Source organism: Mixophyes fleayi, chromosome 4 (genome assembly GCF_038048845.1).
Source record: "Mixophyes fleayi isolate aMixFle1 chromosome 4, aMixFle1.hap1, whole genome shotgun sequence".
NCBI lineage: Eukaryota > Metazoa > Chordata > Amphibia > Anura > Limnodynastidae > Mixophyes > Mixophyes fleayi.
In genome coordinates this window covers 19,294,469-19,309,310 of record NC_134405.1, presented here as the reverse complement: position 1 = coordinate 19,309,310, position 14,842 = coordinate 19,294,469, and the positions used below count along the sequence as shown (strand labels likewise).

At 41.7% G+C, this 14,842-nt stretch overlaps 1 protein-coding gene across 1 annotated transcript; it reads left to right on the top strand.

Annotated features, from left to right (window-relative positions):
• Window positions 1–6,146: 6,146 nt before the first annotated feature.
• On the top strand, window positions 6,147–13,025 carry LOC142151083 (zona pellucida sperm-binding protein 3-like). Its single transcript, XM_075206383.1, has 8 exons — window positions 6,147–6,596; window positions 8,061–8,179; window positions 10,095–10,198; window positions 10,263–10,440; window positions 10,601–10,721; window positions 10,832–10,923; window positions 11,311–11,441; window positions 12,789–13,025. Exons 1-8 carry the CDS (start codon window positions 6,147–6,149, stop codon window positions 13,007–13,009), a joined length of 1,416 nt encoding a protein of 471 aa, XP_075062484.1. The 3' UTR covers window positions 13,010–13,025.
• The last annotated feature ends 1,817 nt before the right edge of the window (window positions 13,026–14,842 follow it).

The following is a 14,842-nucleotide window of genomic DNA, read 5'->3' as shown; positions in this document are numbered from 1 at the left end:
TGGTGTGAAAAGGAACCTGGTTATGAAATAGGATTATGTTTTTAAAGCCAATTTATTTTTATCTTTCTCTAGAGACCTGCATTTAATTTCCAGTGTTTAGAAATATAATATCCTTTATTTTATCAATATATAGAGGATCACAAAGTGCAGGAATCAAAAACAGACAAGACCCCAAACGCAGCTGGAACGTTAGCCCAGGGTTGGGTTTTTTTGTGACGTAGATAATTACCATTGAAATCTGATGAACCCACACTAATGTTCCACAGAGACATCACAAATGTCTTGTATCCAAGTCAACCCACTCTCCATGAAAGTAGGAATTTCCAGGACACAGCACAAATTCTAACACTAAACAATATGCTGATAACATTTATTAACAATGCTTTTAATTTTTGAGAACAGTATGCTCTTTTTACTTGCTGTCTTATGATCTCCAAGGTATGGATGAGAGGAATCAGACAGTGGTCACAGAATTTCTACTCCTGGGCTTCGGAAACCTCCACAACCTCAGGATTTTACTTTTCATCCTCTTTCTGACCATATATATCATGGCCTTATCAGCAAATGTCCTTGTTATTGTCTTGGTTGTGTTCAACCACAGTCTTCATTCCCCCATGTACATCTTTCTCAACCAGTTGTCCATGTCGGAAATTCTCTTCACCAGTAACATTGTGCCCAACATGCTGTGGCTGATACTGGCGGGGGGAGGAAAGGTATCAATTGCCCGATGTATCTTCCAGTTTTATTTATTATCTGTTCCATCCATATCCCAATGTTTGTTGCTGGCAGCCATGTCCCTTGACCGTCATGTGGCCATCTGTAGACCATTACATTATGCTATCACTATGACCTTCACACACCAACTTCAGATATCGACCTTCTGCTGGCTGGTGGGTTTCACATGCTCACTTGTAGTATATGTTTTCTTAAACAAATTAAAATTCTGTGGCCTCAATGTAATCAATCATTTCTTTTGTGATACTACACCTCTTATACAACTTTCTTGTTCCGATACATCATCTGTAGAACTGGCTGCTGCGTTGGTAGCTTTTCCCGTCATTTTGACTCCGTTCATGTTCATTGTGGTTACCTACATCTCTATCCTTCAAACCATCCTCAAGATCTCCTCCACCAGCGGGAGACAGAAAACCTTCTCCACCTGCAGCTCTCATTTAACCATTGTGTGCATATACTATGGCACGTTATCCTCTGTTTATATGTTCCCCCCAAGAGACAATTCTGTAAATACAAACAAAGGTCTTTCTTTACTTTACACAATGGTGACTCCATTACTGAACCCTCTTATCTACAGCTTAAGAAGCCAGGAAATCAGATTTGCCCTTTATAAGTCTGGCAGAATGCTGAAGCAATGGAAAGTGTTTTAGGTGTATCTGGAAAAGGGCTGCAAAAAAACAATACTACGTTTTGTATAAAATGTAAAAATCATAATAACAAAGTACATTTTCAATATTTAGGATTAACATTCATTGAAGTCTGTGGAGGGTGTAGGAAAAAATGATTCTTCATAGAGAAGTTTTGTACTGAATCTCTTGACAAGGTCACCAGAACTAGGTCGTAAGATGATAAGTTACTTCTACTATATTTTATTCATTCAGAGTGAATATACTTTGTCCAAAATGTCTTCTTGTTTCATCCATTGTCCACACGCCAACACCAGAAAGTCACTACCCATGGGTAGCATCAGATGATTTCCACACATTGACAATAGTAGCCACCAATGAATGGAATTCTCACAGCTGGGACCTACATAGCATAAAGGGTTAGGGCTGTATATAGTGAATGAACACACCCTATATAATTACGTCTGCTACCCTCATCCTCATGATCTGCTGACACTTCCTATTTCATTATTTTTATTTGTAAAAAATAGCTGGCTACCTACAAGGAACCATATACATTGTGAGCCCCATTTAAACCTACACATCCCATCTATGATATTCTATGTAGCTATGAATTGTCTTGATGGACTTCTGTCTATAGCTATCCTGCAATGAAATTTTGGACATTCTGCTAGAGAGTTTATCTAAAATGTTACTGCAGAATTTTCTATTTGAGAGATTGTCTTTGCCAATCTACCTTCATTGTATCATCTGGCCTACATAATCAACCCAATGGAGTCATGTTTGTATACAAGAAGGAGGAATGCAATACTGGCGCTGCATTGAATCTTGCCATCAGACATGAGAGAAGTTATGATGGCATGATGGGAAATCTGTTGGACATGTAAGGGGCACATGGAAAGGTCTCGGGGACATGTGAAGATGTTTTTTCATTCTCAAAATTATAGTCATTTGTGACCATTTAATGGTTAGGTGTATGTAATATATACTCTGATTTAGACCATCTTTGGAGCAGGCTGTGGTAGGTCCAGTCTTTGTGGGATTGGTCTTCTCAGGGTAGCTACTAGTCTTTCATATACATTTTGCAATGTACATTCACAGTAATACTCCTTCCTGTGGTCCTGATGCCTTACTAGGCTGGAACACTCTACAGTGGGCTCTTTCAAGTTGAGGCTAATAGGATCAGTTACACAGGATATCTCTCCAGAGTTCATTTTTCTCTTGAAAATTTAGATGTTTTTGTATAATTGATCTTTACCTCTCGGCTGTGTGATGTTGACACAGTTCCTGCAGTCTGGCAGGTTTAACACACTCATTGTCCCTTGCCTCACTAGCCCAAGTACTGCAGTCACCTTAGTCTTCTTTTTACAATAGTGGGTGCCCTGAAGGAGACTCTCCTGCCAATAGACTTTATTACTAGCCAGACCACTTAATTAGCACTATTACAAGTGAGACTATTCAGTGTTGAGTAATAGTGAAATCTGACAACAATAGATATGATTTTGAGGAGATCTCTCTGTGGTACTAATCTTTTTATCACTGACTTCTTTCTATGCATTACACTAATGCTTAACAGGACTTGAGGGTTTTATATAAACAATTGTCAGGCTAATAGGCAATATAATAAATGTCATATTAATAGGCCTCATGTTTAAGGAACACCTCTTTTTCATATTGGTACTTCAATGATCTCAGAACTCGAAATACGAATAGCACATACCATTATACGGACTGCCTTAGAGTGGATACAGTGTAACAATATATGAGAGTTGACACAAAGTATCTATGAATATGTGGAATGAATAAACTTTTGTTACCTTGAATAAAGTGATACAGTGTCCATACCAATGGGTATCCTTCCCATTTACTAACAATACCAAGTGTTACAATGACATGATAACCGGCTTCCCGGAAGGGTTCTTTTATTTATCTTTATCACTTATGTTTCATTCTTTATTACCTTCTTCATTTTAAACATTTTCCGACCTTAGTGATACCTGGTTATTTGATTTTTAAATATGACCTTCAATAAATTTAGTTTTTATACTTTCTAATGGACTGGAGTGACTCAGTAACCAACCCCTCTCAGGTGATCTGTTTCACCATTTGTGTTATTTTGGAATACCATCTCCTTGTTAGACTCCGCGCCTTACTGGGGTGTTGTATCTAGATTACGGCGGGATCCTCTTCATCAACCGTTCTGGCATCAGAATCTTGACACCTTTGCTTTTTTACTTACTGGCTACACTGTACTTTAACAGCCTATGCTAGGTCATACACACTACCTCTATCACTGATAGAGACGTTGCCAGCTAAGATCCTTGTGCATTCCACAGAAGGTTCAGAGAACTGGTTGTTCTGAACTCCGTCCTGTGGTCCTGATGCTCTACTAGGCTGGAACACTCTACAGTGGGCTCTTTCAAGTTGAGGCTAATAGGATCAGTTACACAGGATATCTCTCCAGAGTTTGTTTTTCTCTTGAAAATGTAGATGTTTTTGTATAATTGATCTTTACCTCTCGGCTGTGTGATGTTGACACAGTTCCTGCAGTCTGGCAGGTTTAACACACTCATTGTCCCTTGCCTCACTAGCCCAAGTACTGCAGTCACCTTAGTCTTCTTTTTCATTTGTCCTGGCCAGTTGGTCCAATAATCTCCACTATATCAGCAAGGTAAGAGAAAAAGTCCAAGTTCTCCCTTGTCCAACAAGCTCACCAAGTAATAGGGCTGACAGGGTTTCAATGACCTCCAACAGCAGTAACTGGATAATCAGAAGTCTAAACACATAGCCTGTCCCAAACATCACACACTACAACTTGGTGCAGCCACCTCCATTAAAGGACAGTTTGGTTTCCATGTTCATGGAACTGGTTCGGGGGGGATCTTAAATCGGGGTCCAACCATGGACTGGCAGCTCTCATAAGAGGGTTGTTACCGTGCTGTCCCTTCAAAATCCAACCATCCTCATTTCCCCCGCAGGTCTGATATGACCTGTCTAGCTGGCCACAGCCTGGAACAATGGGGCCCGACTTAGGATGACTTAGGGGCTGGGTATAGATAAGAGTTAGGAAAACTCCCAATTTAACCCCTTTCTTTACTATTCCCCAAAATGATGACCAGGACGTCCTGTCTGCAGATGGGACGTTGTACTGCAGTCACTCCACAGGATATTTGATAGATATCATCCCGATAAACCCACCTGGAACATTTAAGAGCAAACAATAACTGTGTCATAATGCAATACAAGTATCAAAATATAAAATGTATCATATGAGGTAAGTTAAGCACACGTAGTATCATCATCATCATCATCATCTATTTATACAGCGCTACTAATTCCGGAACGCTGTAGCTCACTCACATCAGTCCCTGCCCCATTGGAGCTTACAATCAAAATTCCCCTAACACACACACACACACACACACACACACACACAGACCGAGAGAGACTAAGGGCAATTTAATAGCAGCCAATTAACCTACCAGTATGTTTTTGGAGTGTGGGAGAAAACCGGAGCACCCGGAGGAAACCCACGCAAACACGGGGAGAACATACAAACTCCACACAGATAAGGCCATGGTCGGGAATCGAACTCATGACCCCAGTGCTGTGAGGCAGAAGTGCTAACCACTGAACAACCTTACTACACATAATTGAATATGCCCCCCCTACAAGCCTTGTGTGACCAGTGAGTATAATCTTTTAGAATGAGCCAGAAACCCTGCTCTCACCACAATCCACAACCAGCACAAGGCTATGACAGGCAGCACAGGGTCCCCTGTTAAAATGTGACATAACCCCAGCCTGTTCAACAGGGGCAAAGCAGTGGGGCACCTCCCAACACCCCTGCCAGTGGTTAATAAGGTAATAAATAAATATAATACATTAGTATTACTATATGTGACACTATTGGTCCCAGCAGCCATAAACTGCTTGGAGTTGCTGGTGTTTGTAGAACTACAAGTGCCAGCATACCCTAGGACTTGTAGTGCCACATAAAAAAACTGTTAAAAAAAACACACACAACAGTATGTTTAAGCTTAACATAAGTTCCTAAGACACTTATATAATGCAGCTCCATCCAATAGAACAGCGTCCTATATACAAATTACTATGAGACTTTATCTTTATAAAACTCCCAGTACATTATACATTTTCCACACTCCTAGACGTGGTAACATGAAGACATCATATGTCACCCCCCCCCCCCCCACCTGCTCCTTCCTTCCTGCACACCTGAGTGGGGATGTGGCCGGAGAGGACAACCTATAGATGGGGAGACAGGTCAGCACTTACACCAGACAAGTACAACACACAAGCTGCTTAGTTCCTAGTAGATCAGATGATGTAACATTGTTAGTACCAGCAGCCAGCTTGCCGAATGTATGTCACCTAATTGTAATACATACATGTAACCTGTGTCCTACATGTGTGTCATGTTTTATATTATTCATCCTATAACACTACAGAGAGAAATGTTACTTGGGAAGTTGAAGATTTAAATATTTAGGGTTATTTCTTTGCTATAGAGCAGATATAGGTAGTAGTTGGCTCAGCAGCTGTTGTGGAACTAAAAGTCCTATAATGTCAGCTGAAGGTTACCTGCCCTTGTGTCATATCTGTATTGTTATGGTGTCCTCATTAGATGGCTGTGTGTGGTCAGAGAAGTGCTCAGGTGAGTGTGATCATTATCTGCCCCAGGTGGAGGTATTAGCAGCTGATGGGAGGGGTATAAAGGGCTGATCTCACCACTTCTATCCTTGTGCTGTTTGTCCTGCAGTCAGAATGGGGCTGTGGGTGAGGTGGAGTTGGTTGCTGTTGGTGGCTCTGGTTTATGGATCAGGATTTGGCACTGCCAGGAAGCATTCCTTGGTTAGGCGCCAGTCTGACACTTGGTGGAGGAATTACCAGCCCTCTGCACCTCAGTGGGGCTCTCCTAGAGGGTCTCATGTGGGGGCTGCTCGGCCTGTGTCAGGATGGGGCCCCTCTGTTAGGTATGATGGGGGAGCTGCTCAGTCTAGACAGCTGCAGCCACCCCAGGACTCTCCTATCCGAGTGCAGTGTGGAGAGGACAAGATGGTGGTGACTGTGGCCAGAGACCTCTATGGGAATGGGAAGCTGGTGAAAGCCTCTGATCTAACCCTAGGTCCCCAGTCCTGCAAGCCTGGCCCCCAGAGCACAGTTACCAGTGTGGTCTTTGAAAATGGTCTTCAAGAATGTGGGAACAGCTTACAGGTATGTAGAACTGTGTAATATATTATATTGTTTCATGTTTGCCCTATGAAGATATCCCTGAAACCACAATTCCCCAGTAGCTAGGAGTCATTGTGATATAAGACACTGGTTATAAACTAATTCATAGGCTGCTTTCTTATAGATCTTGGACCACTCCCAAAATTCTGCCTACATTGTAAGAAACAAGAGCAGTCTACATACTTCCTCCCCTCTAGGTGGTTCTTTTAGTCACAGTTCTGGTAACTACTGTTACTCCCTGCCTCTGTCTACAAATTCTGAGATGTCTGGGGACTGATAATGAGAGGTGCTCATTATCAGTGGACAGTATAGCATATAGTATTGAAGGTTTCCATAGATGCGCTGTAGATCACACTACAGTGGTGTCCACTGATGACACTTGTCTAGAGAACTGCCTGGAGTCTCTTTACTGTTCCTGCCTTGCAGTGTCAATTACCTACGCCTCCTACTGGCCAGTGTAATGTACTATCAGGAAAGTGTACAGGCTTGGTTACATGTATGACATCTCAGTGTGCCAGGATAGTCCCTACTACTGTAGATTATCTGTTCTTGAAAAAACAATTGACCCTTACAGACAGTGGTAAATAGCATTGCAAACAAAAAATGACTATCTTCCTCAATCTTAGTGTCTCCCAGATGCATTACTGGCAGTGACTTTATTTAATCCTAAACCTCATGACTGCAGGGGAAGGCTAGCAAAGGGGAAAATGCTCAACTGCCCCACAGGTCCATTATCCTCCATATCGGGGAGAAAGGCACCCTGATATGGGCAGATGTTTATGTATTTAGTATGTTGTGACAGGATGGTGGACATAACTGGCCGTAGTCTGTTCCCAATAAAAAAGTCCTAGGTACTCGGCAATCTATGCTTTTTCCCGTATCTTATAGATGTGGGTTACGATCAGCCCTCATGGCGGTTTAGTTATTTCTTGAGAACTTTGTTCTTCTAAGCAGGCGCTCCCTGGTCTTTCATAAATGAACGTACTATGTAAGTGGTGGTGATATTGGGTTTATAGCCACCTACTTGCACTTGCCCTAGAACAATATGTTCCCAGACCCCACTCACTGAAATGGGGTTAAGAGCCTAACGCAAGAGTTGGGTCCACCTCCATGTGTTTGTTCTCCTTTACTGTTATTTATGCTTTGACCAGCAAGTGGAACTCTGACATTCAGATATCAAGCTTCCATTTAATCATTAGTGTACAATTATTCTCCCAATGCGGAGGAAACGTCTCCTGTCCCTCTTCTAGGTGCACATGAATAGTCCATTCAATTGACCTTTGAATTCACTCACCTCTTAATATTCTCATACCAGCCAACTGGCCTTCTCCATTTTCAAACCTCTTGCTACCTCTTTGCTTCAGAACTTGGATGACACACTGAAATGACTCTTGACTAAGTGTTTGTAGACTGGATGATTAAGAAGCATCTCTACTTTATCTACAGATGACTCCAGACTGGCTGATCTACATAACCAACCTGAACTACAGTCCAACATCTGCCATTGGTGTCCCTATCACCAGGACCAATCCTGCTGTGGTTCCCATCCAGTGTTTCTACCCCCGGTGAGGCTTACACTAACTGCAGCATGTCTTGACTTGTATTTTAAGATTAACATAATTGGTTCCCAGTGACAAACTGATTTCCTGCAGGAAAAAACTGATAGTCAAGGGAGTCTTGGAATGCTCCCATGCATTCTGATTTTGAAACAAGAAAAATATTTTCTTGTGGTTAGCTTTTTGTATTTTAAAGTCCTAGGACAAAGCATGGAGAAGGCTTTCTGGCCTTCAAAGGTGTCAAGATTGCTAGTAGTGCTCTAAAGAAAGATCTTTAAAGCACAAAGAATCCAGGGGAATACCTTATCTACAAGAGGGATACAAGTATAGTGATGTCACGAACACCCCAGCCTGTCTCCGATCCAGCAATCGGAACAGTTGGTTATGACTGTTGCCTTCATTAATTAACAATGAATACACCTTTTTCTGCCACCACTAAGAATTTATTATGGTGTTCTCACATTCAGCAGAACTACTTAATGTTTCACACTGAAATCAAATTAACATGTAGCATGAGCTTCCCTGGGCTTCGTAAGTTCACAAAGAATCACAGAACACACTAGATTAAATTTAATGTTTTCATGAATTAATAACAGACATACAATATGTTGCACAAATGAGTTTCAGAAAATAAAATGGAAAATAAAAAAATCAGAGCCTCTACTTACAAGTTCAGGAATTGGTGTGTGAGGAGTACACATTGAGGAGAAATTTACATTTCAGTTGTAATAGTCCATCTCAAAGCAATGAACCCTGTACCACTGATGCAAGTGATTTTTAAACCATTTTTTGTTGGATCTTCACCCCCACCTTACGAATTTATTTTTTTTTCAACTAAGTTACATGGCTGCCCAAAATACCAGCTTTCAAAGTAAATTATGGATGTCCTGAGACCTGGCATTTTCACAAGACCTGAGCTTTCTCCTCTGCTCATTCGACCTGGCTAAGTCTAACTACTCTACATATACAAACTACTCGGAGATTGTATCTGTCTCTGGGCCTGGCTACTTTCAAAAGACCATTGACATTTGCCTAGGTCAGACTCGGGTCAGTTGACTAAATACACTTTGAAAGCTTAAATAAAATATTCAGTTATTGGTATTTTCTGTTGAATTTATGTATAGGTCATTAGACAAACTACATTTTGTCACAAGTGGGCTCTTTAAGGGCTCAATAGTGTCCTGTGATTGAATACCACAGCTAGTCACCAGTGACCAGGCTTCTGAAATAAACATGTCTTTCCTCCTCCAATAATTGACACAACAACCTCCTATACTAGCCTAGGAACTTGCTGTGGTTACTGATTATTGTTTACTGGTATAATCAAGCTATAACATATTTCAGATCATGAAGGTGGACAGCCGACTGGTGGTCTTGGTGCTTGTGACCATATTAGTCACTGTTGGACTGCCTGACACATTCCCAAAGCTCACAAAATGCTATACCCTGCTTATTAGGAGAGCAAATACTCAGCTGTCAGTATAGGATGCAGAACGGCCAATTGTGAGTTTGCTCCCTCCCCACCATCCATCTCCCTATACACTAAAAAATAGACAACTGTAATTGGGTCTAACCTGGGCAGCACCATGCGTCTTCTTGCAGAAAAGACCTTGCCATGAAAGAACCATAATCTGGCCACACGTGGCATCTTTTTTCCATTGGTCTACCAGGTATGATTGCCAACAAATTCTGTAGCTTAAGATGCACTACATATATTGTGATTTCTAGAATCTGAGTGCATAGACTTGGCCTTAATACACAACTTCATACTCAAAAATAAACTTGCTATAACTTAAACAGACCTGATACAGTGTTGGAAACTTTTGGTTACCTTGTCTATTTTGCTTAAAGGTGTTGTGTTGATAATTCTACCTTTACTTGCCTATAATTAATTTTTATTGGTGGGCTTGATTCTCTTATGCAGACATGGTAATGTGAGCAGTAACGCCATCAAGCCAACATGGGTTCCTTTCAGTACCACAGTATCCTCAGAGGAGAGGCTGTCCTTCTCCTTGCAACTAATGACTGGTAAGTGGAGTAGGGGGAAGATGGTGTTGGGTCTAGTTCTCCTAATCTTCTGTTTACTTTACAGATGACTGGAGTGCTCCCAGATCTTCATCTGTCTTCCAGCTGGGGGACATGTTCTCTATAGAGGCCTCTGTGGACACTCGGAATCATGTCCCTATGATTCTCTTTATTGATCGCTGTGTGGCCACGGTGTCTCCTGATGTGAACTCCAACCCTCGCTATGAGATCATTACTTCCAATGGGTATGTCATGCAGGGTCACAGGGTGGGGCACATAATTTTGGCACTAAAGAGTTTGAACTTAACCTGCCAACAGGAACTTGTCAGTAGGCTAAATGCCAACAAGGTAACTTTCAAGGGTCATTTAACAGTTTGTCAAAAGTCTAACCATCTTGTTCTACAGGTGTCTGATGGATGGTAAGCAAGAAGATTCCTCTTCTGCCTTCATATCCCCAAGACCCCAGTCAGACAAGCTCCAGTTTACGGTTGATGCTTTCCGCTTCATTGGGACGGATGTTTCTGTGGTGAGAATTGACTAATCCAGCTTATAAGACTGTACCCCTTCAACTGTAGTGGCTTAATATATCTAGACATAATGAGTTTTTTCCTCTTGTGCCCATTTGGAATCTCCTAGGTCTACATCACTTGTTATCTAAAAGCTGCTGCTGTCAACCAGACCCCTGATCCCATGAACAAAGCCTGTTCCTATAGGAAAACTTCTAGCAGGTGAGGATGTTCTCCAGTAGCTTCTCTGTCTTTATACTTTAGAGCAGTAAAGTAATGTGATCCTCTTGGAGAAAACTGTGCCCCCAACTGAATGGAATGCAATTGTACAGGAACCTAGATCATGATTAAAGTATATGGGGGGGTGCTCTCGTTGGAGGCAGCCATCTTGTGAGCAAGACAAATATACAGCCTATCATAATAGAAGTGCTTATGCCTCAGTGGTGTCTCTGGGGTTTAGCTGGATGATGGGCTGTTGGTTATTTTATTGGCAAGCAAATATTTATATCTCCACTGTATATATTAACTGGTTAACTTGACACTAGGGCAGGGCCTTTATTTGGAGTATTGGGAATGTTCTCACTATAATAACCTGATCTCTCCCTATAGCTGGTTTCCTGTGGAAGGCTTCAGTTCAATCTGCCAATGCTGTGACACTGGGAACTGTGCTGCTGGTCAGAGCAGAAGACTGGTATCTGGTGGGAGACCAAGAGGACTTGGCAAGAGAGAAGTTGCAGTCGGTAAGTTCCGAACACTATGCTTGCCATCAAAACAAAATGGCTGCCTACTTCAAGTTGTATAAATGTTACCCTCTTGAAGATCCTACAAGCCCTTTAATCCCTCTGATCACTAAGCACAGGGGAGTGAGCAGGGGTAGGGATATTATGTCTCATGCTGGTTAACAAAACTTCTATAAGGCATGGGTTTGCTTACATAGGGTCAATAGCTAGACAATTAATGGGAAAGTCCTTTTATTAACCCTTTCACTTTAATGTCAGCAATGACCAGTGAGGAGGGCTGTGCAGATGGAGTACAGTGTATTCCCTCCAGGTATGCTGCATGTCCTTCTGCACAGTGCAGAGGTGTTGTGTAAGTCTGCTTCCCACTGTAATAAGATTAAAAGCAGCTGGCTGGGACACCACAGGTGACAGCTTGGTGGGCTGCCTACCACCCACCACTGAAATAGACTCTGCTCTGCTCAGTTTGTGTGGGTGGACATTGTGGTTCAAGCAGTTTGACTTGTGGCCTAAAATGAGGACTGAACATATAACTGTCCTAGAAGGGCAGCTCATCAGTATCTAATTAGAAACCTGGCAGTCATTGGGAGCTCTTCCTATGCCCTGCAGGCTGTCTAAAGCTGACCACACATCAACCAATCCTACTGCTTGGCATAAAAGCTGTGACTGGATCACTTCCAGCATGGCTGGGCTCTGGTATGTGCAAAATGGTGGCACATGCTGGCCAGTAATGGTCCCCCTGACACTTACCACCATTCCTGGAAAACATGGCATGGAGGTTCTCAGGACTGTTGCCTGACTTCAGCTGGAAGTCCACAGTAAAATTATTATGGCTGTGTGATTGACTGACATGCTCACTGCACAGTAACTGCCCTCATAATTGAAAATATCTTTCTATGTTCCATAAAATTTAACATAAGGACCGCTACATGGGCTCTGAAAGTGGTTTGGATGTACCCTAAAACTGTAGACTAGTAGCATTCATAGAGAGCAATATGTGCTTGGGTTTGTGTAACCCTCAGCAGTCCAGAATTGCAGGGCATTCAATAGGTCTGCAGTAAGTTAGTCTGGTTGATTATGTAATTTGGCATGGTTTCAGTACATCAGGGTGGAGTGTAAAATGGTTCTACTTCAGAAGGTGGGAGTACTTGTATAATTTGAGGTTTTTGTTTTTTTTTGTTGGCTGTTTAAGCACTCTATCAAGAGCCTGTCCTTGCAGGATCTGATTCTGGGTTAAGCTCAAGCCTATACATGTTCCTGTGTGCAGCTGTTATGTTAAATGTGTTCCATAATGTCAACTACAGACACAACTGAACAAGGATGTTTCTTAAATTCTACTCTTCCCTGTAGGTCCATCAGAAGAACATGGATTGGCAACATTGGGTCCTCTACTGGTGGTTGGAGCAGAACATGTCCAAGCTTCCAGAGCAACGGCTGAGTCTGGACACATAGAACTGTGGGTGCTGGTGACCATTGTTTCAGTCAGTCTGGTTGTTGTAGCTGGCTGTTTTATTCTGACTGTAAAACATGTCCTGAAGAGACGGACTAATGTACTTATTGTAGAGAAATAAAAAGCTTTATAAACTCTGTTCTTGGGTCCTTCTGGTATCTGACAGGTTCAAAACTAGCTCCACAGGGGTTGTTATATTGCACTAGTGTAGGGTTAATTTAGTCACTGCAGCTGTATCCAGCAATTTCTCTAAACAGCTGTTAGACCAAAAACTACAACAATTGGAGAACAATCACAACTTTCTAAATGTAGCTGGCTGATCACCTTATGTCTGATCTTGGCATTGTTTCAAAATAATGAACAGCCCACTCGTCAGCCTGGAAACCATACAACAGGTTTAAGGCCTAGGTCAATTGCCTAATCGCTGACCTTACCATGGTAATGAAAGCACGATCTAATATAAAATATTGCATTACCAGCTTCTAGTAAACATATTTTGCAGGGATACAGAATTTATGTACAAATGTCTTGTGTACATGTGCCCCACACTAAGGTTTTTGCATGAGGTCTGTCCCTTTTAACGATGTTGGGAAGGTGCACTTCACTTTTGACACGTCTTTTGGGCTGAACTGATGGCCATGAGAATCTGCACTAGAAAATACCTCAATGATGTCGCTGATTCATAATGAATGTAATTCATTATAATAAGCCAGCAAAATGGCTGCCGGGTACACTAAAACACCACATACAACCACAAGACTAATTAGGATAGAAATGAATATTGTGCGTCTTATAGAATTTCTTTCCGGGCTCTAACCTTGAACATGGGAACATAGACTGGTGTCTTTTCAACATCAACTATCAAGTTCAACCTATTTGGATCTCCTGTGATCTCTCACTTATATTTGAAATTGATCCAACCGCCAAATTGTTTTAATTGTGAAGATCCCCCATACCCAATATTGCAGTCCTAGTTTTACCCTATATCCACTACTATCCTTCTTTTTGATTAACTGTCATATCATTGGACAAGGTAGGAGGAACTTGAAATATACATAGATCGGACACCAGCTCCTCACTGTAGATGAGGTTTAATTAAATTATCTAATCTTCAGGTGCCGAGGGGTTTGGTTGTTTCAGAAGAAATATATTTTGTGATCAAATCTCTACTACCAGACTTTGGCTGTTTAGTTTACAGTGGATGAAATGGGAAACAGCTGAGTATGATCTGCAGCAGGTATTGCATGGCTGTTGCCTGTAGAAATCAGCTATATGCTTGGATGGCATTTCTCGTGGTACTTCAGTTTTAGACTCTTCTATATATTAACAAGTACAATTCCTGTGAGTGACTTATTTCTGTGATGCTGTTGTCTGAGCAGGACCCATCACTTGCCAAATTAAAGGTCATTGTCTATACAATTACAAAAAATATTGCTGTTGTAATTTCTTGCATCACTTTGGAGTTTCTGTGCAAAAGTCCACCTGCCACTTACAACAATGCATTTACATTGTCCTCTGAAGAAAAGGGACAGTTGATAATACACCTGTGCACCTGCTGGTTGCTCTGGAATCCAACCATAAATTCTCCCTGTGCACCATCTGGGTGACCTGGAACATATGACCTGCTGGGTGGTCTGGAAACTGACATATATCTGCAGCTAGATATATAAGCTTGTCTTGCAGGGACCTGAATCAGACTGCTGTTATATTATTCACTTATCCTTGATCTTTGTTGGCAACAGACTTGCCAAGGGTCCGCCCTGTGATTGAACGCTTAATGACAATGAAGAGACTGCTGTTTTTATGACTGATGGGAGAGCCTCTATCACATGAACTGATTAAAGCATTGCAATGAAAGACTCCAGAACATTTAAACTCCATTTACATTACAGTTTAATTTAAGGCAGTTAATGCTGGGTTTCCCTAATTGTATATTACACTCCATGTGTTAGGA

What these genes read in the sequence shown, in the direction of transcription:
- LOC142151083 (XM_075206383.1), top strand. Translation starts at nt 6,147, where the DNA reads ATGGGGCTGTGGGTGAGGTGGAGTTGGTTGCTGTTGGTGGCTCTGGTT. An exon ending in CTCCTTGCAACTAATGACTG is followed by an intron (nt 10,199 to 10,262) that starts GTAAGTGGAGTA and finishes TTTACTTTACAG; the next exon opens with ATGACTGGAGTGCTCCCAGA. An exon ending in TATAGGAAAACTTCTAGCAG is followed by an intron (nt 10,924 to 11,310) that starts GTGAGGATGTTC and finishes CTCTCCCTATAG; the next exon opens with CTGGTTTCCTGTGGAAGGCT.